Source organism: Cupressus sempervirens, chromosome 1 (genome assembly GCF_028749045.1).
Source record: "Cupressus sempervirens isolate cs-2001-9-10 chromosome 1, ASM2874904v1, whole genome shotgun sequence".
Classification (NCBI taxonomy): domain Eukaryota; kingdom Viridiplantae; phylum Streptophyta; class Pinopsida; order Cupressales; family Cupressaceae; genus Cupressus; species Cupressus sempervirens.
Genome location: NC_143118.1, coordinates 433,595,486 through 433,622,643, shown reverse-complemented (window position 1 = coordinate 433,622,643; position 27,158 = coordinate 433,595,486). Strand labels below are relative to the sequence as shown.

The 27,158-nt window shown below is 34.9% G+C and overlaps 1 protein-coding gene across 3 annotated transcripts in view; it reads left to right on the top strand.

The window, feature by feature from the left end:
- The window catches only part of LOC149578141 (cytochrome c oxidase assembly protein CtaG / Cox11 family), a 119,014-nt gene extending 93,174 nt beyond the window's left edge, over nucleotides 1–25,840 (top strand). For all 3 annotated transcript variants that reach the window (XM_089827664.1, XM_089827669.1, XM_089827672.1), the window contains 2 exons: nucleotides 25,092–25,172; nucleotides 25,262–25,840. In XM_089827664.1, coding sequence (XP_089683790.1) covers nucleotides 25,092–25,172; nucleotides 25,262–25,369 — 189 coding nt within the window. In that variant the 3' untranslated portion in view covers nucleotides 25,370–25,840. The remainder of the gene's footprint in view (nucleotides 1–25,091; nucleotides 25,173–25,261) is intronic.
- Nucleotides 25,841–27,158: the final 1,318 nt, after the last annotated feature.

Below are 27,158 nucleotides of genomic sequence, written 5' to 3'. Positions count from 1 at the left end.
TTAGCGATTTGTCTGCTCAAATATCCATTCCACTTGAAAACTTGACAGAGATGTTGAAGTTCTTGGTCAAGGTTATCGTTGTCGCAGATCCTGTGCACTCTCAGGGCCAAGGTTTTGAGGATACCGACCTTCTGTTTGGGGTGATGGTGCGAGGAAGCATTAAGATACAGGTCGGTGTGGGTAGCTTTGCAAAACACCCGTCGACCAAGTGACTTGTCAGGTTTTTTTAAGATTAGAACAAATCAAGGAAAGGTAAGCAGTTGCCTAATTCGAGCTAACCATTACAATGGCTATAAGATTATTTAAAAAAATCAAAATTTAGGGATGTAACAAAGTGTGGCTAGGATATAGCCTACCACCACTTTGTTAGCCAAGGAGAGTGCAATTTTATTTATATTTTATTACGATAATAGATAGTTTTTATTATCTCTGTTTAGTATCTAATGGTTATCTATTGTAATCTTCTGTAAATATATAAAATGTTTCTAATATTTAGTTTTTTGTTTCTAGAATAGAATGTTTCTATTTTTAACAATTGTTTCTTAAGGAAACATTGTTCAATCTCTTGTATAGATTGATCTCTTGATCACTGTTAATACTAGGCAAATATTTTTCCAATTACTTCTGTAATATGGTATCAAAGCCAATACTCTAAATTTTTTCGAAAATAATTATAACTTCTTGGTTGAAATTATTTGCTTTTTATTTTCGAAATTATTTACATGCATATTTGCTTCCATCTCTCTCTATAATCCGACTAGGGTTTCCGTTATGAGAGATTTGAATCCACCGACTTTTAGTTGGGTTCTGCAACCCATTTTTGTCCAAATCCGTCTGTTTTTTCTGCGCATTTCCGTCATTTTTGTGGTTTTTTTGCAGCAAGGCTGTTTTTGTTCAAAACCCTAATTTTCTGTAATGGATCAATTTTTTTTACAAATTCTTGATGTGTTTTCTAAGATTCTAAGTTGCCAGTACGGGTACGGATACAGGTACGGGGACGTTGATATAATATGCTGGTACGACAATTTTTTGGGGGCAGTTTGGGTACTTTTGAATACAGCCATAAAGAAAAACATAAAAATTATCACTATATAAATATTTGCAGGCTTAAAAGTAAAAACAAGATCAAAATTCAGAATACCACAGATTATACATGGTAACCAAACTCAAAACTGTCATTAATATTAAAAATTCAAAATATCTCAAAACATGAACTTTATGATAGATTATTCAAAATTTCAATGCATTCATTGGTTCAACATTAAAATAGCACACTTAGTAATTACTAAGTATGTATCAATGATATAGGCATTATATAAGATCATCAACATCAGAATAGAATAGATCATACATGCTGCAGCTAAACAAACTCAATATTGCCATTAATCCTAAAAATTCAAAATATGTCATAACATGAGTTTTATGACAACTTATTCAACTCATTGTTCATTGGTTTAACATTAAAAGAACACGCTTAATAATTACTAATTACGCTTCAATGATATATGATGCCGCATCATATAAGATCATCAACATCAACATCATCAATGACAGTGATATTCGATGATGCAAGTAGATTAGAATCACATGCAACCCCACTACTACTTGCACTAGGAGGACGGTGGCTACCCAACTGCAAAATCCAAATCAGTTCGCTCCGGATCCACATCCCAAAACTCCGGATCTACATCCCAAAACTTTATGGCCCCTTCCTTGTACTCATTTTGACTATGAGTAAGAAGCCGCAAGTTGGAATGCACATAAACCAACTCTTTGCCTTGCAGCCAATCGATTGTGTTTCACTAAGTGAATAAAGGAGTATGTACTCCAATTTCGCTCAGATGAGGAGGAACTAGCAACCTATTGAGACAAAGTGAGGGGCATAAAAAATGTCATTCAAATTTTAAAGTTAAGAATATTTGTTATTTTTACAAATTGTAAACAATATAAAGTTAGAGAGTGCAATGGAAATGGAAAAACTTACTTGTGATAAAAGTTTGATTGCAAGATTTTGGAGGTGCGGTGATGTATGATCATTAAGGTACCACCAAGCGTGAGCATCCTTTGTATACTTGTCATAGAGAGCAGAAGCACTTTGACCATTGGAAGCTACAAAATCAGCAAACTCACTTGTAACTATATTCTCCATTTCACGATCAGGGAAGAGTTTTGCAAGTGCTTTCCTACACCCTTCACTAACTTCTGCATCTTTGTATGGTGGTACCCTTGATGGCATAGCAAGAATTTCATCACTATAGAATTTGGGAGTCAATGCAAATGCAAGAAGACGGAGTAGGGTGGTCATTTTATTCCATTGCTTAACAGAAATTGTTTGCACCTCTTTGAAGAATGTTTCTTCAGGATCTTGCTCCTTTTCATTGATGGCATGCTTCATTTTCTCAAGCATTGAATCAATTCCATCATATACCTCTCCCAAACATGGATGATTTGTGTTGGTATAACAGATCATACTCATGATAGGCTCAGTAAAACTAAGAAGATATTCCACTCATTCCCACCAAGTGTCATCCAATATCATTCGTTTTACATTTGTAGCCCTTTTAGTGTTGGATTGCCTCCATAGTGACCAGCTTTGACTAATAACCATACTAGCAAGTGGCTCTCGCACCTTCACAAGTCTCCTCAACACAATTGTGTTGGATGCAAATCGAGTCTCAGCAACCTATTAAAAAATAAAAAATTAAAACTTGAATTACAAACTAAAGATGTGCTAAGTTTAAAAACTGAATTCATAATTATTAAAGTGAAATACAAAATTCAAAAGTTAAGAACTAAAAAGTATTTCAATTACCTTTAGCAACTCCAACTGTGAAAATGAACTAAAAATGGCCCATGACATGTGATGGTTTGTGATGAACATTTGGATCTCTCTAGCTTCTGCATAGATATCTTTGATCCAATTTATTTTCCTACCCAACTTTTGTAGCATAAGATTGAGAGAGTGCACTGCACAAAGGGTCCAAAATATGTGCTCAAACCGTGTCTCAATCAACATGCCTGCAACTTTACAATTCTTTGCATTGTCTGTTATTACTTGGACAATGTTTTGAGGGCCCACATCTTGAATGCATTGTATAAGGATGTTAGCAATAAATTGTCCATCCTTCACCTGCCCTTCACAATCCATAGCTTTAAGAAACATTGCCCCTTTGGGGCACACTGCAGTCACGTTGATTAATGGACGATTTTTGGCATCCTTCCATCCATCAGAAATAATTGACACCCCTATTTGTTTCCATGAATTTCTAATTGGAGCCAATGCAGTGTCTATGCTTTTTACCTCCCTTGCTAGTAAGGTGCTACGTACCTTCTCATATCTGGGCCCCATGTACCCTTTTGGAGCCTCATTTACTTTTCTCAACATATCTTGCCAATATGGTGATCTCACAACATTAAATGACAAACCATTTGCATATAAACATCTTGCAACACTTTGATCTGTAATCTCCCTAGCATCATTCTTAAACGCACTCTCTAATGGCCCCTTGCATTTCTTCACATTAATAGGTTCTACAGTTCTACCTAAAAATGGGTGGCTCTCTACTACGACGTTAGGAAAGTCATTATGAGATGGAGGAGGCTTACTTGATCTCTTCCCTTTCTTTAAAGGATGGTTTGTGCCATTAGAAACTCTTGCATCCGCTTCCTCTTGCTCTCTAATATAACCTACTATTTGTTGAGGCAGTAATCCATTGCCATCCTCTCCTGGACATGCTTTGATACCCTATTGAGGAATTGCACAAAGATGGGCTTTCACACGACTATATGAACTTTTGTACCTCACATTACAAAAATTGCATATCCAAACAAATGTTCCACCCCCTTTAACTTGTTCTATCATTTGGACATATTTCCACAAAGGTGAACTTGGATCGGTCTTGAAGGTGGGAGACTGAGAGCTAACATTAGTTGTCATTATGCTATTAACAACAAATTAAAATCCAATTATTAAATAATAAAGATAAAAAAATTGATCAACTATAAAAAAATAAATTAATATAATTATAATCATAAATTTATAAGTTATATTTTAATAACAATTTTATATTATTATTTATTTAATACTTAAAAATTCTATTATTGATTATTTAATATTTTTATTATTTAATTAATACATTAATATACACAATATTAATTTAAATTACATTTTTTAAATTTTTAACTCAATATTAGAATTAATTTATTTTCCTATTACTATATATTATAAATTCAATATTGTTAAATTATAATAGATGAATATCAATTAATTTCACAATGTTTTTATTAATTTAATAAAATTTAATTTGATTAACTTAAATTTTCCTATATGAAGACAAGAATTTTAAAATATATTTATACCTCTTACCAACCATAAAACTATTAAATATACAATAAATATTAAATAAAAGTTTTAACTTTGTACACTTCAAAATAAAAAACAAAAATAAATATTAAATATAGAATAAATATTTAATAAAAGTTTGAACTTTGTACACTTCAAAATAAAAAACAAAAATAAAATAAATCTATTTTATATGCCATTTGATAAAAAATTATACGACTTTAAGAAATTTATATCATATTAATAAAAACATTGAATAATCTGAAATTTTTAATTTAATAAACATATTAAAATGTGACATTACAAAAACTTTAGTCTAATTTGCCGGAGGGAAAAATATTCATGGACGGAGGAAGAAATATTCACAGCTGCATCCGACGTTTGCCCTTTGCAATCAGTGTTCCTTGTGAGTCGATCTCCTCCTGCCTACTGCACAGTTTTACTCTGCAAAAATGAAAGCCCTTGCCTACGCTTGTTTTTCTCTGCAAAAACCGACCTTCTGCAAAGTTGTGTGTCGAACATGTATCGGTATCCTATTTATTCTTTCAATAGTGCGTTTAGAAAAGAGGTTTCCGTTTTTTTACAGCTGACAAAATGGGAAAAACATTCCCAAAATCAGGCAATCCAAAGAAATCTTCAAAAAAATGTTGCTTTTCACTGAGATTCATTTTAGAAATTTCCTGTAGAAGTTAGATTCGACGAGATTCTGTGGGAAATTACTAAAAACGTTTCAGCAAAACCAAAAACGGACCATATGTGAATCACACTAGTATTTTAGTGGTTTCCATTTCCAGTACGTTTCGTGCTTGGAAACAATGGGGCATAGGCTATGAATGTGCAACTTAGTTGAGATCTCAATTGGGTTGTTTGTTTTTTTTGGGTGCTTGAATTTTCGTGCCTCAATTTTTGAGCTAGCTGATCCATAAACCGACAACATTTTCTTTCAGGGTTTTTGAGCTCTTTTTTGGGTCATGCTTCAAATTTTTTAGGTCTATTTTTTGAGGGTTGCATGTACTTGCATGTTGTTTGCATGTGCTGCTTTGCCATGCAAAGTCGCATGTCTTGCCTCCCTTAAAAATTTTGGTTTGTTCTCATAAAATTTTCCCTCAAAAAAATAAATTCTGATGGGTTTCTATAAATTTTCCCTTAAAATTTTTTGATTCTGTAATTCGCATAGTTATGTGAGATTCCTTTGTGAGTTTGTAATTTTTTCCTCAAAAATTATCTATTGGGTTTTGTCATTTTTCCTAAAAAGTGAAGCTTTGTATTGTTAGGTTTTGATTGATTTTTCACCTTAAAATTCATCTTGGGTTTTGATTGATTTTTCACCTCAAAAATCATGTTGGGTTTTGATTGATTTTTCACCTCAAAAATCATGTTAGGTTTTGATTGATTTTTCACCTCAAAAATCATGTTGGGTTTTGATTGATTTTTTACCTCGAAAATCATGTTGGGTTTTAATTGATTTCTCACCCCAAAAATCGTGTTTGGTTCTTTTGATTTTCCCCTAAAAATAATGACTTTTTGCATTTTGTTTTGGAGCATTATGCTCATCTGCAAAGTTTTGGAGTGTTATCCAAAGTACTATTAGCAGTCTTCTTAGTAGACATCCTCTACTCCAGATTCAGAAGGCTCTGGGAAAAAGAACATTCAATGCAACTATTGCCACAAGTTTGGTCACATGAAGTTTGAATGTCAAAAGCGCTTAGCTGCCCTATCTGAGCAATTTGGTTTGCAACCCACAACAAACAGTGCTGAGCCCCTTGAACAGACAAAATTTGCCTTTTACGATTTTTGACAGCTTTGTGCTCTGGATAGATTAACCATTAAGGGAGGGTATTATGATAATAGATAGTTTCTATTATCTTTGTTTAGTATCTAATGGTTATCTATTGTAATCTTCTGTAAATATTAGAATGTTTCTAATATTTAGTTTTCTATTTCTAGAATAGAATGTTTCTATTTTTTTACGATTGTTTCTTAAGGAAACATTGTTCAATCTCTTGTATAAATTGATCTCTTGATCACTGTTAATAACCAACAAATATTTTTCCAATTACTTCTGTAATATATTTGTCATGTAGAACTTTTTTCTATTGTAGTGATGTAGCTCATTAAGCATTTGGTATCATTTATAATTTTGTTTGCTGCAATGCCATTTGATGAAACTAAAGACAAAAATGAAATTGCTGCATATCATTGGGCCCTAAATATCTCTATTTGCTTTTGGTGTTCCTACGGGATTGTTTATGGCAGCTCCAATTACCAGTTGGAAAGATTTGACTTAAAAAATACTACTAGATAAAATTCTCACTTGTTTATGGTCAATATTTTCCATGAAAGTACCATTGGACACCAGCTAATTCTTCTAGAATCTAAGTTGTCGATTTGGGTTCGGGAATGGATTCAGGTTTGAGTTTGGGTTCGTGGGTTCGGGCAATTTTTATTTTCACATTTGGGATTGTGGGAGGGTTTGTGTGTGTGTGTGTAGGCATTATAGATACAAAAATAAGAGAAACATGCATAATTGCAAAACTATGTCATTTGATAGTATGAATAAATGTTGCTTTATCATTGATCAGTGCCAAATGTCAAAGATAAACATTAAATACTCACTCATTGATCTATGTTCATTGTTGTAAAGAAGATCATATATTGAATTACTAAATTGCAAAGTGAAATTTCAAAACATAGACTAGTTCATCAAATAATAAAGTTTGAACCATAATGATAAATGACAAGTTTTCAATAGTTTATCAATGATCATAGTATCAAATGCCCCTTCAAGGGTCGAATGGGTCTTCAAAGAATGAGGGATCAATGGCTTCATACTCAATTGCAACTATATTTGGATCCTCATCATTGGAACCCAAACCAGTTACACTAGCCCCAAATGCTGCTATATCCTCCTCAACATCTAGCAAGGAAATTCTAGCTAGATCATGGATGGTCATATCCTAGTCAACATTATTGGGTAGTACATCCTATAACTTCTCTTGCCTCTTTTTGTATTTTGGATCCTTGCGTGACAGGAGGCGCTAGTTGTTGTGAATATTTACCAAGTCATGTGCTTTCTTGGAACTCAACCGGTTATGCTTCTTTCAGTGGATAAATAAGTATGTACTCAAATTCTACTTAGTAGCAAAAGAGCTCGCAACCTAGAGAGACAACCAACAAAATTTAAAAAAATTAGAAATTGTAATACAATCAGAATTTAAGAGTGCTAACTCTACAAGCTAAGTGGCCATAGAAAATGAAAAATAAAAGTTGAAAAACTTACTTGTGATAGGATCTTGATGGCAAGAGGGTGGAGGTACATAGAGTTTTGCCCATGTAATTACCACCATCCAATGGCATCCATTCGACTTTGGTCATTGATTGTATCAGGGTTTGCATATTTCCTTGAGACAAACTTTGCAAATTTTCTCCTAACATTCGATGCCCTTAGGATCGCTAAAGGGCTTGCTCAATGCCTTCTTATACCCACAAGCAACTTCAGGATCTTTGTATGGTGGCATTCTACCAGGACTAGCATCTCACCGCTATAATACCTGGGATAAAGTGCATATGGCAGGTGGTGTAAAGGTGTAGTCATCTTGTTCTAGCGATGAAGAACAATTGACTCCACCTTTTTGTACAAGGTGTCCCCAGAATCTTGCTCTCTCCTATGAATGACTTGGGATGTCAATGATGTTCATATAAGTTATCTTGATATAGTGTTAATTAAAATTAAAATTAAAAATCTCTCAATAAACAAGGATAAAGTATTGTATAAAAATTTAAATTTCCCATTTTCACTCTCTCAAGCATGGAGTCCATACACTCCATTGGTTGCTAATAATCATCTGGGACAATGCATCTTTCACCCTCACAAGTTGTCTAAGGACAATTGTGTGTAAGCAAACCGAGCCTCAACAACCTATTATCATGTCAAATGTAAATTAATAACATGTTTCAAAAATGTAAACAACACAGAAAAACATTTTATCCAATTATGTAAAGTATGATACAAAATGATAAATTAAAATGAAGTTTAAAATTTACCTTTAATAATTCCAAGTGGGAGAAAGTTCTGAAAATTGCTTGTGACATATGGTGGTTTGTCACAAACATTTGGATCTCATCTTTATACACTTTCTTCACCCATTCAATTTGGGTGCCAATTACTTTTATCACCAAGTTTAAGGAGTGGCCGGTGCATGGTGTCCAAAAAATATGATCATATTGTGCTTCTACCAAAGCGCCTGCAGCCCTACATACTTTAGCATTGTCCGTTACTACTTGGACAACATTGTCTCCATTACTACTTGGACAACATTGTCAACTCCCATGGACTCTATGGATTCAATGACAACCCGAGCAATAAAATCTGCATCCTTTACCCTCCCTTTCACAATCTGCTTCCTTAAAAAACATTGCCCCCTTGGGGGAGACAACAAGAACACTTATTAATGGACAATTTTTGCAATCTTTCCATCCATCAAAGATTCATCCCCGTTTGGGCCCATGAATCTCTTATTGGTTTGACGAGGGTGTCCACATTCTTTCTCTCACTATGCGAAAAGGCAGTTCTCACCTTTTCTTATTTAAGACCTTGGTAACCATGAGGTACTTCATTTATTGCTTCCACCATCTCTCTCCAATGTGGTGGGAATGGAAAACCATTCACAAAGAGGCAATGACCAACCTTTACATCAGCAATTTCTCTCAATTAATTTAAAAATGCACTATCTAGTGAGCCTCTCTTGCGGGTGGTGGTTTGGGGTATTTCTACTTTTTCATCCTTAGAAGGGATTGGCAAGAAGAGACGATGTCTAATGGTTGTTTGATATGGTGGTGTTGGTGGTTTGTGCTTTGATTTTTCTTGTTTCCCCCTTTACACTAACCTATCAGCATTTTGCTGTTCTTTTAACATGGCTGCTATTTGAGCAGCCGGCAACCCCTTCTTATCTCCTTCCGAGTCCTCACACATGCTGATCCCTTTATCCCCAGGGCCTATTAAATGATGTTTAACTCGGTAATAGGAGCTTCTATATTGGGTTTTGCAAAAATTGCAATTCCATATATACCCCGTAGCACATTGTTCAATTCTTGTTGTATACTTCTGCAAAGGAGAACTTTGATCAATTTTAAATTTTTGGGATCCCTCCCCACCCACTGAGCTCTGACTACTCATTCTTGAAATCTATAACAAAAATTAAAAAATATATTTTAAAACTTATACAAAAACTTGATAAAATTTAGAACAATAAAAAACTTAAAAACAAACTATCATAGAAGCAAAAGGAAGGATCAAATGCTTACTTGGAACACTCAACATTGATCATTGGAAGAATTTCAGACTCCACAAACAATCTCTACAACCTTCTCTAAAAACTTGCAAAATGAGCAAATGAGAGAGGAAATGAGAGATTAGATGAGTGAAATATTTTTTATTAGGCTTCTTTCAGGGTTGCATAAAAAAAAATATTAAAAAAAAAATCATTTAAGTTGTTTTATTTCACTTATTGGACCCTACTATTGTGGGTCCTCTTGGGTACACCATGGGTCTGCCCAGGTTCACCCGAGTTCGCGACGGGTCCAGGCAGGGTCTGATTTTCGGACCGTGAGTCCGCTCTTGTCCAGGTAGGGTCTGGATTTCAGACTCCGCAGACCTGGGTGGACCCACAGTCCGAATTCCAGACCTTGCCCGGACCTGCAGCGAACCCGGGTGCAAATCCATACCTGCGTGAACCCGGACCTGGATCCAGCTAACCTAGTCCAGATTTGTTTGATCCAAAATGCAATTTATCATGTGAAATTTTTGGGGATTGTTCTCTAACAGACTTTAGCCCCAGCTCAAACCTTTGCTGATCAATGCTTTTCAGAATGGAGTTGCTTTAATTCATTAAAAAGATTCTTTATAAATTTTTGAATTTTAAATTTAAAACTCCACCCGAAGCTTAATATGTTAATGGTGCATGTTGGAATGCTGTTTGTTTCTAGCTTGTTAGATTGTCTCAGGAATTATGATTACTGATGGCATCCATGCTAGATTTAGAGCACGGAAAGCAGATTCTGCAATCAGAGAATTTGTCCTAAAACTAGGTATCTTTAAAACAATAACCTTATCAAAATAGTAATCTCTCACCATAATACAACACTTTGCACTGAATATATGATTAGTGGATACACAGATTCAATCTGTCAGATTCACAACTGTTTTCTTTTTAAAGATGAAAAGAAATACACTGCACCGGAATGAAATTTAAACAAAAAAACCCTATATGCACCATGTTTAAACTTAGAACACATGCCCTTTAAATTGGCAGGTGCACTACAAATTTAACCTAGACAAACTAAATAAGGTGTTGTAAACTTGTAATGCTCCAACTTGAGTTTTCGATTAAGACTCCAACTTGTAATGCAACACTAAGTTTGACCAATCAACTAGTCTGGTTAATTTATGGAACTAGTCCAACAACAAAGAACTCCCAATCAAAGTTGTTGAGATTAAGACATGTCTGCAAATCACTTGTCTGAAGTAGTTAACAGGGTCTTAATCTAAAAGAAGAGTCCCTACATAGTTAGGCCTTATTCTCCTATATTATTATGTCCTCTTCATGCTAATCAAATAATGAGCAAGTCAAGGTGAAAACTCTTAACAATCCACTTTCGAGAAATCCCTGAAATCATAAAATTTCAAGGAAACCTTTTCTTCATTGTACACGTTCTCTTGTTTCTTTGTCTGAGCATATTGATTTCTTCACAGCTAGTGAGCATTTGGTCAAAGTTTTTTCATCTTTTTGACGAAAAAGCACCCATCTAGAAGGCTCATAAACCCCCTTTTCTCAGATTGAATACCACATTTGTTCTATGAGAAAATTTAGCAAACAAATCTCAGAGAACAGCGGTCACTTTGTCATATCGTCTTCTTGAAATAGGGTGAAATAATAAATTAAAAAAATAATAATTAAATTGAAAATTAAAAAAAACTGATTAAAAACAATTAAATATTACCTAAACAAAAGGTCAGAAGTCATGAATGGAAATTTTTTGTCTCCTTCAAATGAGAGGGTATAAAACATTAGAAGGGAGACGAGAACTTCATTTGAGAGAATAAAGGGAAAGAGGAAGAAAGAAAGAGTGGAGTATAATAATTAAGGTCATCTTAAGGGAAAGGAAAAGGGAGAAATTAAGGAAGTGACTTTCAAAAGGTGAAGGGTTGTGACTTCTCGAAAGGGTTGTAATTATGAAGGGTTGTGTCTTTTCAAAAAGGTTGTAATTATGAAGGTTGTGACTCTTTGAAAGAGTTATGAGGATGAAGGGTTGTGATTCTTTGAAAGATTGAAAGAGGGACGATTATGAAGGGTCGCGACTCCTGCCAAAAGGCACATGTGATGAAAATGTGTGATCTTTCCCTCATATGGGAAGATATGATGAAAATGTGTGATCATTCCCTCACATGGGAAGATATAATGGAGAAGAACGATAAAATGGAATGGGGGAAAAGAGGAGTAGATGAGATCTAGAGTAGATTGAGAGTAGAAGTATAAGGAGGGATTTAAAATAAGATTTGAGGAGGAAAGAAGAAAATAAAAAGAGGATATGCATATTTTAAATAGGATATGTGTAGATTTGAAAAGTAGTAAAGACAGATTTGATAAGTGGGAGATAGATGAAGATTAAATATGGAGTAAAGGGGGCAATAATTGTCAAACAATTCTATCTTTTCTAGTGTTACCCAAGGATGTGTCCTCGGCTTGAAATTCCCTACTCCTATAGCGGGGATGTTTCTAGGATGATTGGATGGCCAGGTGACGTTCCTACCCTATCCCTGATTTTCAAATAATGGCTGGGGATGTCTTGAAAACTCAAGGATGTTGCCCAAAATTGGGAGGGGTGGGCGGGAACTATTGTATGTATAGGGGACGACTGGGGACACCTGAATGTCAACAACAGGATTGGCTGCATTTGCACTTGAAAAAACACATTTTTATTTTATAACTCTTTTCTTTTTTGATATTAAAGTGGGCCCCTCCTTCCAAGTTTTTCCTATCACTTCAATTAGTATATGGCAACATTACATTAAGAATTGTGAAGTTAAGAATGTTGTTACAGTCGTACTACATGCATAAAATCATATAGCAGGCTGTTTGCAAGGTTTTGGGAAAGTATGAAAAGTGCATTACAGACTTGGAACATGCATCTTTATGTCATTTTGTGGCTATACATTATTGCTGGGTTGGTTTTGTGTTGATTTGGTGAATATTGGAGGCTGCATTTGCACTTGAAGAAACACAGTTTTCTTTTATAAAACTCTTTTCTTTTTTGATATTATAATGGGCCCCTCCTTCCAAGTTTGCCCTATTATGCTTATTATTGTTAGCTAGTTAAATCCTGCTATTTGTGGTCCCTTGATTAGTTTTTGGCAACATTAAATTAAGAATCGTAAAATGAAAAATGTTGTTATAATCATGCTACATGCTTAGATCATATAGCAGATTGTTTGCAAAGGTTTTGGGAACCTGTAAAAAATGCATTGCAGACTTGGAACATGCATCTTTATGTTATTTTGTAGCAATGCATCGGCATTGGGTTGGTTTTGTGTTGATTTGGGTCCTTTGTGGAAGATTTGGTGAATATTGGAGGTTGGATCAAGGTGCCATCTTGCCATAACAAACCTATATCATGATCAGAACTGTATAGCAGACCCATTTGTATAAATATCAGTCCACTTACAATGAACTTGAGGTGTTGTTTTAGGGGTGTAATGTTGTAACACCAATCTAGATCATTGGTGAATGTGGTCTAGAGCGAGAAGAGCATTGGGAGACATATGCTTGATCCACTATTTGTAAGACCCCTTTTTGTAGTCAATGCCAAACCTTCAATAGTCAACTCCAACATAGTTTCCATGTTTTTTCTTGTTAGTATTTCATGCGAATGTTATTTGGTGTACATGCACTAATGTGCATTATCTTCCAAAGCTAAGTCACAAGGTTCAAATTCGAGTTTGAGTTCGATCAAAAGGTTCAGGTTTGAGTACGACAACTATGAAGTTCAACAAGGCCATAAATTTGAAAAATAATTCAGCATTAAATTCCCCTTATATAAATTTTCATAATATTTTGAAAAATATAAGTATATCCAATAAATAATCAAAATAGTTTAAGATTACAACATAGTTTTGAAATCATGATAAAAGATATCACATATTTAAAATAAATAAGATAAAACTGGTTTATAATAAAAAACTAATAAATTTATAAAGCAAAAAGTAATAATTAAACCTTATCATTTAAAACATAAAATAAAAATATATTGGTATTTTATTTTAACTTTACAAAACAAAAAGATAATAAAAAATACAAACTACTTACAAACTACTTAATTTATTACATTTAAGATTACACGTAAATTAAAATATTAATAAAATATGCTAAATATTAATATTTAAACTAAAATATATATATTTAAAACTTTGAAAATAATAAGTTCTGTTTAATGTTACCAAATAAATTAAAAAATCATTATGCAGGAAAACAAAATGGAAAACCTAAAACTTCAAATTATAAAACTTAGCATTAAACAAAAACTTGAAACATTAAATGAAAGCTTCAAATGTCAATAAAAAAATAAAAACACAAGTTATTGATGATTGTTAACCAATGTGCCACAAAATTCGTCATCTATTGTAGACTAACAACATTGCAAAACCAGAGCTCTCAATTGCAGCTTGAAACTTGCAGTTGCAGGATGAACGTGAAGTTTGTGCTAAACCTTAAATTATTTTGTGGCTTCCCTAGCGTCAAATGACTGATAATTACAGCAAACAACTATTAGTTATTACTTTTTTTTAATCTCCGAACACCCTAAAAAAGCCTTTAAAAAATATTATTTTCTGAATATGTTGGACTTCTTTTATTCATATGAACTTCAGCCGAACCTTTGCGAATTCAATGACCTTTTTATAAGTTTGCTGAATTTCATACTTCAAGCTGAAAATTCGGTGAACCCCATGACTTAGTTTTGAAGCAATTGTAATGCTATGTGTATAATGTGTACACTAATAATTTATATCAGACTTTAACGATAGTAGTGTGCTTTAATTTGGAAGGTGGGCTATTGTTCTTGTTGCTATTGACGTTGAATTCCGAATTAAGTTAATGGGTGTAATTCAATTTGTTTGTTATTGCATGCATATTGACAATGAATTCCAAATTATGAATGCATATTGCATGTTGAGTTTGACTATTCAAGTGTTGTGTTGGTGTTTGAAAACTACCAGGCAACAAAAGACCTAATACTAGGGTTTAGAAGATAAAAATAGTCTAAGGGTTAGCTACCTCCTATATTCAACTGAAAATTCTTCAAATCTGGACCAACTTCAATAGAATCACAGGGATTCTCTATACTTTAGGCTTTGCAGGGCCTAGGCGGGTGCACCTTAGGGATGAAAATGATTGGATATTTGATACTTCCTTCACACTTCACTCATTGATATTCTTTCTTCATATCTATCCCCTCTAGCAGATAATGGTCACGATTCTTCTTAGCTTTGCAAATAATTCTTGGTGACAACAGCTAACTATAACACATAGAGAACTATTGCAAATAAGTGTTGATCAACAACTTGTTTCTTCATAGAGAAAAATAAAAGTTGATTTGATTTATATTTGTGCTTTGTGCAACCATATGATTTCTTTAATATGCATCTGAATTGATGATCAATGCCTTATCCATTGTCACACGGAGTCTACCCAGCAAACTTTGACCTATTAATTGCCTTACAATAATTTTATCAGCAGTTAACCCTAAAACCCATTCTTATGAATATCCTTCATTAATGACTGGAAATCCATCAATTTATTTAAGCATTTACTTAATTCCTTGAATTAAAAGAAACAACAAATTGATATACAACTTGTCCTAGTTGCATTAAATTGTATGAACCTTACTCATTTAATCCTAGCATAACTAGTGCACAAAAATGGAGACAGAATTTAGAGAAAAACAGATATGGCAGAACTTTCTTTGGTATTAATCCTCCTTCACGTATTTATTGGTATAACTCATGAATAACTCAACATATGACAAACTGTCATTCAATGTTCACTTGTATTCTCAGATTTACAATTGAATACTCCACAAAAATTGACACCAAAACTGACTGGACCAATTGCAAATAGCATAACTATGAAAAATACACAAAATTCGGACCATCCTCTAGCCTTGGAAACTCACTTATATATTGTGAGATGCAACAAGCTACGAGCATATAGGGAAAAGGACAACTGTCCTTAGAACAAGAGAGATTTACAAAGGACAAAAGATGTCACTATCACAAAAAGACAACTTCGGCATTTTCTTGTATCTTTTCAACAGAATGTCTTTATCACTCATCTCCTCATGGTGGGACCAATTTTGTTGTAACAGTTGCTTGCTGATCCTCTGCATCTATTGATTGCCTCTGTTGCTTTTATTGTTCTTCCAGCTTTGGGACCGCTTGGTTTGGACTTGATGTGTTAGGCTCAGTGATATAGATATTTATCACAATTTGTTGATCCCCCATGTCATCAGTTTGGGCTAGAGTGAGCTTGTTCTGAAGCAATTTTAATGCTATGCGTATAATGTGTACACTGATAATTTATATCAGACTTTAATGATAGTAGTGTGCTTTAATTTGGAAGATGGGCTATTGCTCTTGTTGCTATTGACGTTGAATTCCGAATTATGTTCATGGGTGTATTTCAATTTGTTTGTTATTACATGCATATTGACAATGAATTCCAAGTTATGAATGCATATTGCATGTTGAGTTTGACTATTCAAGTGTTCTGTTGGTGTTTAAAAACTACCAGGCAACAAAAGACCTAATACCAGGGTTCAGAAGATAAAAACATTTGAAGGGTTAGCTACCTCCTATATTCAATTGAAAATTCTTCAGATTTGGACCAACTTCAACAGAATCACAGGGATTCTCTACACTTTAGGCTCTGCAAGGCCTAGGCGGGTGCACCTTAGGGATGAAAATGACTAGATATTTGATGCTTCCTTCACACTTCACTCATTGATATTCTTTCTTCATATATATCCCCAATAGAAGATAATGGTCACAATTCTTCTTAGCAATGCAAATAATTCTTGGTGACAACAACTAATTATAACACACAGAGAACTATTGCAAATAAGTGCTGACCAACAAAAGTTGATTTGATTTGTATTTGTGCTTTGCGCAACCATATGATTTCTTCAATATGCATCTGAACTGATGATCAATGCCTTATCCACTATCACACAGAGTCTATCCAACAAACTTTGACCTAATTAATTGCCTTACAATTAATTTTATCAGCAGTTAATCCTAAAACCCATTCCTATGAATATCCTTCTTATATGACTAGAAATCCATCAATTTATTGAAGCATCTACTTAATTCTTTGAATTAAAAGCAACAACAAATTGATATACAACCTATCCTAGTTGCATTAAATTGTATGAACTTTGCTCATTTAATCCTAGCATAACTAGAAATGGAGACAAAATTTAGAGAAAAAATAGATATGGCAGAACTTTCTTTTGTATTAATCCTCCTTGACATATTTATTGGTATAACTCATGAATAACTCAACATATGACAAACTGTCATTCAATGTTCACTTGTATTCTCTGATTTACAATTGAATACACCACAAAAATTGACACCAAAACTGACTGTACCAACTGCAAATAGCATAACTCTGAAAAATACACAAAATTTTGACCATCCTCTAGCCCCGGAAACTCACTTATTGATTGTGAGATGCAACAAGCTACGGGCATAGAGGAAAAAGGACAACTGTCCTTAGAACAAAAGAGATTTACAAAAGGACAAAAGATGTCACTATCACAAAAAGACAAAACTTCGGCATTTCCTTGTATCTTTTCAACAGAATGTCTTTATCGCTCATCTCTTCATGGTGGGACCAATTTTGTTGTAACAGTTGCTTGCTGATCCTTTGTATCTGTTGATTGGCTTTGTTGCTTTTGTTGTTCTTCCAATCATGTGACTGCTTAGTTTGCACTTGATGTGTTAGGCTTTGTGATCTAGATATTTATCACAATTTGTTGTTCCCCTGCCATGTCATCAGTTTGGGCTGCCATATCCATGGTGCAATTGGTTGTTCTTCATTTATTACTTCTGGTTGAACTGACACATCAACCAATTGCACCTTTTTTGCAACCATTGCTTTGTCTACACTTTTTGCTTCAACTGTTTCTTGCAATAGCTGTATTGCTGGTGAGTAATCAGTTACCCACTTGTCAAACGATATGTCATCAGGTCAGTTGAAATTAAAAATTTCCTACTCCCTTCTTAATACACTTCTTCCAGTCTTTCTTACTTCTTGAAAATCTTGTTTAAAAGAATAAAAAAAAATTGTACTTGCACTGTCTCCTCTGTAGTTCTGGCAAATCAAATATATTTTTCATCATTCACAGCTGTATTAAGCCTGATGCTCATTAATTCATTTAGTTCTTTAGACCAATCCTCTTTTTCCCTTATTTGGCCTATAGTTTTAATCACGTGGAAAAAGATCAAAATTCTTGCCCAAATATTAAATAAAAACAATTATTTATCATTCTTTGCAATAAATTTCTCTTGTGCTCAAATTCCAAAAGGTCATTAAGTTGATCAAAAGTTCTCTCAACCCGTTCATTAGAAAATCTATGATATGACAGCAAAAAGCAGTGATGAGTTCTTCCTTGCTAATCCATTTATCCAAAATTGGCCTTAAAGCTGCCTCATTATTCACTAACTCATTCCGTATCTCCACTAATTTTGATAATTCTAAGTAAAATGAAGGCCAACCAACTCTGTCCACTAGATACAACTTGTATCTCTGATTCTGTCTTCATGCTTCATGCACAATTCTACATGCATTACATATAGTTTTGCCTTTTCATTTTCTAGCTCCTTAGTTGTGTAGAGTTGGGGCTCTTGTGGGGTGTCAGGAATATCTATAATTGGGATAGTATTGAAGGGAGGTACTAGAGGACGAGGAGGATAAGCAATCTTGAGCTTGCTAGACTGTCCTGTATGTCCTGCCATTTTATTTTCATACTCAATCCTCCTCTGGACTTCTTTATTATAGGCATCTAGGACTTGTTCATATTTTTCCTGTAACTCTAGTAAATACCTTTTCTCTTTCCTATCAGTGGCTAAAGTGAGAGTAGCTGTTTCAACATTTAACTCTGCTGCCTGTTCATTTGGAGTATCCTCTACCCTCTTGACAATCAAATTGCCCATTAATTCAGAGTCATTAGTTTGAGAGTAGCTAGCTTTAGATCCTCTTTTTAGAGTCCATATAACTAAGGCAGCATGATATTCACTAAATTTAGCACCACTGAGTGCCCTTTTCTTTTTCTCCTCAGTACTCAATTTCTTGGTAACAATATTGAACACCATTGCATTTGCAATGTCCCAATTTGGCAACAGTAGAACTCTAGAGGATCTAATCATTCTTCTTCCTTCTTCAGGAGTCAAAACTACTGAATTCTTGCATCATTTCACCCTTTCTCTCATCCTATATGATTGAATCCTCTTTTTCTGGCTACTTAGCTTTCCTTTTACATCTTTCTTCAAAATTCTCAATATTTGTCCTCCAGGCAAACTGGTAAAAGGCCCTTGATTTCACAAAGTTGTCATCTGATAAGAAATCATGGCTAGCTTGTTCCATTACAGGATCTAGCTCTTTCCCTTTGAAATTGGCAACAGTTAATTCAAGGCTGGGCATAGGAGGTTCTTGGGGATTTCCTTCTTCCAATTCAGCAGTAGTAATGAACACTCCCCCTTGAGGTCCAAGTTGTTCAATTTTCTCTCCAGTGAGCTATTCTTCTCCTATATGTAGGGGAGATTGGGATGGTGTGTAATCTTCCCCCTGTGACAACTTTTTCTCAATCATTCTCTGTCTCTTGGGCATTGGCTCTAGAGGCCTTTCTTCAAATTGAGGTCTTTTTACTAAAAGACTACTGGTTGACCCAACCTTTTCCTTCCCCTTGGCAACAATCTACTCCATTGTTTTGACTATGATGTAACCAGGTTTCTTCTGAATAATCAATTGTCCTGAACCTACTGCAGGGGTGAAAGATAATCTTTTCATCACTTCTCTTGCTCTATCAGGATAAGCATTGATAAGGAGGGCCTTTTTCTCATTCATAGTCTCCATAATTTCTGCAAAAGTTATCATCAACTTCTTTACTTTGTTAGCTGATGTCTTGGCATCCTTTAATGGGCTATACTCCTTTTCAAAACAATTAATGAATTCCAACACCCTAGAATAAACTCTCCATTTTTCTTTCTTTATTTCTTGTTCTTGGAGGGAGAATCCATTCCTTATTATATCCTCTGGAAAATAGAACTCATTTTGGTGAGCCTTGGCTTTAGCCCTTTTTCTGAAAACTTCAAAGAATCCCTCACTTTCATTGAACCTAGCATGTGAGATTGCCATTTTATATGGGTTTAACACTTTATACAAAAATAAACAACCATCCTTTGTAATTATAAATTGATGAGCCATAGTGCAGGATAGGAAACTGGAGCCCCTTGATCTACCAGTTAGCTCTGTCTCTTCCAAGCCACCTATTTGCCATAGAATTTCAGCTAATCATACCTTAAGAGGTACTTGGTAGGGTAGCACATGTGGATTTCCTTGGAATCCATACACTCTAAAAATTGTTGACATTGGATATGGTATAATGTCTGCCCAATTATGGGAGACTTTCAAATTTTTTGGGCAATCCATTGGCCTAATGAAATCCAACAGTACCTTAGGTATTCTAGGATTATCTTTCAACAAAAGGTTCCTCAACCTAGATCCAAAATATCTATCAAATCTTATAAAACTTGCCTCCTTTGCATCCCAAGTCATGTCTGCACTCCATAATTGAACTAGTAGAGACTCCCCATCACGCTCTCTTGTCAATACCATTTCCTTCTCAAAATATTGAACTCCTTTAAATAGAAACATATGCATCAACAAAGAGTAGAAACCAAAGGTTTTCTCAATTTTCCCTTTAGCAATCCCTATCAAACCCACATGAATTTCTTTAGTTAGAAAAGATGCAAAATCAAAGATAATATTAACTCCAAAGGATGAAATTGTACCATCATATACATGAATCTTATCTGCATAAAATCCTGCTTGTTTTCACCAAAAACTCTACATAAAGACATGTATATATATCTATAGCTTTGGAATTGAAGAACTGCTTTTTAAAAGGTTCCTTAGTTGATTGAGGCTTTGACAAACATCAAATTTCCAACTGTGGCCAAATGTCCTCTCAAAGCCCCTCGCCTAATTTGATCCTTGTGGGATAAGTATTCCTTCTCCAAACCTTGAAAGGCAATAACCTCATGATATTTTGAAGTGGGATCCATTCCAAAAATTCTTTGGATTTCCTCAGTAGTGATCTTTACCAGGTATTCGCCATTGGTTCCTCTTGCCATTTAGGTTATTGGATCATAGTTTTTGGATATAGTAGCAAGGAGGTTTGAGTCCATGAAACTCCTTGGACTACTAGCTTACCTAGGTCAAAATTCCAAATGTTGCCATGAGGAGCAAACAATTTTCTTTTAGAAAACCACTTTTTGAACAATTGTAGCCCAGTCTTAGAGGTCATCGCATCACGGGTCCAATTCCCCCTATCATACAAACCATCTGCAACTTTCAACCTAGGATTCACGAGAATTAACTTTTTTATTTGTGCGGCATCATTGGTGGATCCATTCAATTGTTCCAGAAAATTGTCATGAATATTTCTACTAGCATAATCAATTTTCCTTGAAAAACCCTTGTTTGGAGGCATTATGAATAACAACCAAAGGATACCAGAATTCTACTTATAGGTGGAAAAGATACTTCTTGACTTCTTCACTTCTTGTTTGATCGCCGTAGTAAATCATTGATAGAAAAAACTCATGACTCAGCACAACAATAGTAACAATTTTTTGCAGATACCATGCTCTATATTCTCAACAATCTTTTTGCTGAATAAAACTTTCAATTTTCTCTGTTATAATCTTTGTATCAATTCACACGAGAAGCTTTATACTCTCATAAATGTGTTGCAAATAACAGAGTGGCATTCTTTTTGAAATTTGAAATAGGGTCATCGATTTGCAAAAATTTGATGATCAGGAAACAAATCGCATGTTGATTAGGCTTCAAACCCTTTGATGTGACAGTCAAACCAATTGAATCTCGACACATAGATCTCTTGCTACCTTGTTGGCACTTTTTTTGTTACTATTACATGTCATAAGATACGTGTCGATTTGTCGTTATGTAGCTATGGTTAAAGGTCGAGTAGTTTCCATTAGTGACATAGCAACAATTTGATCTTTCATGCATTTGAAGATCAAGGACAACACTTCAAACTTACTTAAAAATGGCCCCCCTATGCTACGTGTCAATTTGTTGCCATGTTGCTATGATTAATAACCTTGCAACTTTGGCTAGCGACATAGCGATAGTCATTGATCAAAATACAATCTGACGGCAGAAACAAAAATCATGTTATAAAATATGACGGGCCCACTGGGACACATGTTGCCTTGTCGCTACCTCGCTATGAGTATTCTTTGTGCAACTTTTGTTAGCAATAAAGCGACATCCACTGATCTTTGAAAGATCGGACGGCTATGACCAAACATATTTTCTCTTCATGTTTTTCCTGCAATGAATAAACATTTGACAGTTGGAGCCTCGCATTGACAGAAGCCTTTGACAACTCCTTGTATGGGTTGGTTCTACTGTTTTCCACATGTCAAGCTGTCATTATGTTGCTATAGCTAAAAGTCACACAACTTTGCATAACGACAAAGCGATAGCCCTAGATTCGTCTTATGATCAATGGTGGATAAGGATAAGTCAACAAAGTGGCCCACTTCGCAAAGCAAAAAATAAAAAATGGACATCTCACCTAGCTTGACAACCCACCAACCGCAAGAGAAAAAGGGCCCACTGCGCCATGTGTCTTCCTGTCGTTATGTCGCTATAGCTAAAAATCACTCAGCTTCTACTAGCGACATAATGAAATCCACTGATCTCACATCCGATCGATGGAGATGAATTTATTTTGAATCTTTACCATAACTGGGTCCGGTAGACAGGTGTCACTCTGTCGCCATGTTGCATGAGTTAAAACATGCTCTTCTTGCCATAGCGACATAATGACGACCCTTGATCTTAAGGTATTGTGATTTGGTTATTATTTAAACATAAAATATAACCCACACAAGTTTAAAAGATTATAATAAAACAACGGGTTAATAACGAACTAGGACTTAGGCTAAGGTAGAACAATGTCAGAAATATTAAAAGGTAAGTGGGAAAAACCTTATAAAAGGAAAGATTTAAAAGTTTTTTTTCTATAAATTCCCGTGCGTTCTTTAAAATGTGAACAATGTAAACCCAATTTTAGGAACCTAGGGCACAACCAACATTTGGGTAACACAAATTAGAGATTTTTTTTAGGGCAAAAAACAAATTGAAAGATGTATAATCCCTTATTGCATAAAGATAATTGGATTTTTCACTGCAAATTTGCAAAATTTTTAAAAGGTGAAAAACCATGCCAACATGTTGTCTGTTAATGTTCTATGATGTTTAAATGGCATGCTTTATCCATGCTTTCATATGAATGTAATGTATATATGCAAAATTCCCTATATTTGTAATTTTTTTGTTCATATAACCATCCCCTTGCCGTCCCCAAACTTAGCATATAAAATTGCCCTCCTAGAAACTTGTCCACCCATCCCTTGCCATCCTTGTCTCAAAAACATGGGGTAACAATGGTCTTTTCATCTAAGTTACCGATGCTGGTTCTGATGCTGATGTGGGTGCGGGGTGCTGATGCGTGGATTTTTTTTTGGGGGATTTTGGATGTGTCCATGCATAAATACACACACACACACACACAATAATTTCCGTATGCAAAGAAATACAAGAAATATACAAAAATAAAACATTCTGTAGCAATTTGCATAATCAAATTGAAATAACAGTAATAGGAGAATGAATGGCAATAAATGACCTCTTTTAGGGCCGTTTTAGGGTTGTGAGGCAAATAGGAGAAAAAATATAATAAAAAAACCTATTAAACACATTTTAATAAGTTACTTAAGTGACTAGGTCCTCAAAATGGCTGGATGCTCATGGGATGTGCCTGGATGCTCAACGGATTCTCTCCGGATGCTCTCCCAAGCATCCCGCGCGCATCCGTAGGAGGGAAGCAAGATTCTTGGCAGCATCCACGACACATCCTAACACCTCCGAGCATTAGAATTCATCCACACCCGCATCTTCCCTATTTCCAGATGCATTAGTAACTAAGCTTTTCATAACCAAAGGGCATGGCTCTTTCATGATAGCATTAACAAAAATTAGGGCAATCACAAAAAGGGGAGAGCACACTTCCAGAATTTTCGGTCCACTGACTCGAGAAGGATTGTGGCAAGGATGATTGCTATATGAGCTAGCCATCCCTTGGATGGGGACATCATTAAATAGACTTAGAATTCAGTGAGTGGTGGGTTATTGATATATGAGCTTTCGTTCACATGAATGATGGTCTAATTTTGTATGCATTAGCAGTCTGTGAGAAATGGTAGTAGGATGAATCAAAATCCATCAAGGAATGGCAGAAAGTAATGAGTGCGAGTTCAATTTAAAATGGATCAATTAAACCATAGAATTCATTTGGGTACCAATGCAGTATTGTTTATGGCTAATTGAAGATGGAGTTGGCTGGATTCCCAAATTAGTGATATGCTCTAGTGATCTAGGAGGATATGACACTTTGATCATCATGCAGTACAAAAGTGGTTCTCCAGTCAAAATGGTACCCTTGGTCATTGTGCAGTACAAAGGTGGCTTTCAAGCCAACATGCTATCGATGAAGCACTAAGACTATTTTGAGCACATGCGGTCAACTTGTGAAGTCCTAACTTGTGTTACTTTTTTCACTTAACATTGACCATGTCAACACTGTAAGTATATTTTAAAGCTGTTTGGCAGAGTTCCTTGAAACTGACAAATAGAGGGATATTAAGTGTTATAAGGGAAATGGTTGCTTTATTGCAAATTGCCATGATGTACCTATATTTCCTACATATGTATATCAATGTATTACAGTCATTCCTAGAATGGGCATTGGTAGGATTGCAACATGAATGTGTAGCAAACGTTTTTTGTACATACACTGTAGACATGCAGAGGCTTCCTAGGGATCAAAATAGTAAAGTAGCAATGCAATTAATCAACAATGAGCTTCAGAATGCTTGTTTTAGAATTTTCACTAGTCATTTCTACCCCAATCATCTCCACACACCCAGCTGTTTTTACTCTCTTAATATTTCTGTGTGAACTTAATATTCCTTTTAGATAGTTCTATTAAGTATGCTTATAAGTAGGAAGATATCATACTGATATATAGCTGAAAGAGATTTACCAATGGCAAAGGTGTAACAGACTGTGCAGGACATGTTATATAATTCTCTGTAACCACCACTAGATTCCAGGGAACATGCTTTATTTATTCAACTTTTGAATCCATTGGCCACAATTTCTCATTACAGTTATATGTATGTTGTTAGATATCTGTGATCTGCATCATGCATAAGTTTCTCAATATGAAGAAGGGGAGCATTAAATTCAATAGTTACTGTACGGATGATGTGCCTTGCCATTTTTTCTAATCTAGGGTATACTTGATATTGTATCAGGCTGCTATTTACTTCAACAAAATTCAGTGCTTCTGTTTTGAAGAGCAGCGTCTACTTCCGGGCGAGAAGATTGACATGCCTGTAAGAAAACTAGTTTCTGCAATTTGATCCTCTGTTACCATCTTACTTGAATTGGTAGACCTCACACCAATTCTCTATAACAAATGCAGGTTTTTTTTTACGTTGATCCAGAGTTTGAATCAGATCCCAAAATGAATGGCATTAATAATATGATTTTATCATATACTTTCTTTAAAGTAGAAAATGAGGAAACATAGATAACAAAGTTAGATGCATTGCACTGAGTATCAGCTACAAGAATCAGCAGGGCGAACTTGCCATGTTTAGTGAGGAAGGCTGGCCAGGGACCAATAATTCCCGGTTGCTACCTAACATGTATGTAATGCAGACAATTATTATTTTTTTTGTCTGTCTGAAGTTCAGGCGAAATAAATTTTCTCAAGTATTCTTCAGAACATGCTAAACATTGATCAATCTTAAAGAAGTCTTGGTTGCTGGTTCATCAGAACTTATCTTAGGATCTACCAAGGAAAACATGAGATTTTGTTGATTATTTTAATATTTTTTTTAAGAAGCCTTCTCTCTAGGAGTTAGAAACACTTGAATGGAGGCTTAGTTGTAGACAATCTCACAAGCACCTATTCATTTGAAAATCAGAGGCTGAGTGACTGCATTATTGTAATAACTAAAATGAAATTGAATACGTAGATTGCCAGTTCCTAAAGTTCTATCTGGATTGACCCTTGACAATCAATTTTAGTTCATAACACATACATATTTAGAACAGGAATTTTACTTCTTATGGGATAGTTTGGTAGTCTTTAGCATTTCTGAGCAATAGAATTGCATTAGAGAAACATATTTGTAATTTACCTTTATCTTGTTTTTCTACATATATAATAAATTAGTATTAACATTTGTCTTTTGCTGGAGGGACCATTCAAATAATTAGGAAATGTGTTTTAGTCACTGCCTTGCTTTATTTTGTCACTGGTTTGCAATTTAGGAAATTAATGAGATGGTTCAGCTACTTGTTGGAATATTGTTTGAGACTTTATAAGCAAACAAGGGCTTTTTGCAGATTCATGTCTAAAAATTACTTAAGTAGTATTTATAAATATTCCAGCTGGCTTGCTTGTTTGTGGTAGAGACTGCTATGAAGCACATACTTATCCACTTTCAAACACATGATTAAATCAGATGTAATTCATACTATAGAAATGACTTTGGTTGACATCACTGTTTTATCAGTGTGCGCTTCTGGATTTGATTGTGTAAGAGTTTTTGATATCATTGTGTTTTTTTAAAATGTAAATGCTTTTGACTGGAGTTATGAACGAGGACTAAGGATTTTGAAAGGGCTCCACCCTAGGAGCATAGAAGAGATGACAAAATAACAAAAAGGTAGTAAGAAAACAACTATAACTATAAGGAGAATCAAAATAGGCAAAAGTCCAAAAATGGCAATGGAGTTCAATGGACAAGGCAGCTTGAAGCTAAACTTCATTGGGGAGCTCTAGATCCTACCAGCAGTCATATCCTTGGCTTCAAATAGGCCAAGATGCACTCTAATTGTGTTTCCCAGACATGAAACTGAGGGACAAGGGAGGCTGCAGAATGATCGTCATATTGAATTTTCTTCCTATTTTCCTTGTTTGAAGTAAAAGGTCCTTGCTTCTTATGAGCCACGCTGGCCTTGATTAGAGGAAATAACCCCTTACCATGCTCCTTTGATAACCTTGATAGAGGAACGAGACCAAGAACTTTGATTTATAATGAAGAGAGGCATCTATAAACCAAGGGATGCCAAAGAAATCCTCAAAGGAACAAGCCTGTCCTTTGGATTGTGCAGATTCCCAGCCATGAAACAATGATAGCGAAAATCTGAGTCCTTAAGTTTGATTTGTTGCATCGAATCTTCCAACTTAAAGGATAAGGTGATCAAAGAACGAAGTACTTTCTCCACATCTGCATCAATGCAGAATAACATCTATTTTCTGCTTTGTCACATTTTCGACAACAATGACTTGATCGAAGGAGCTGGAA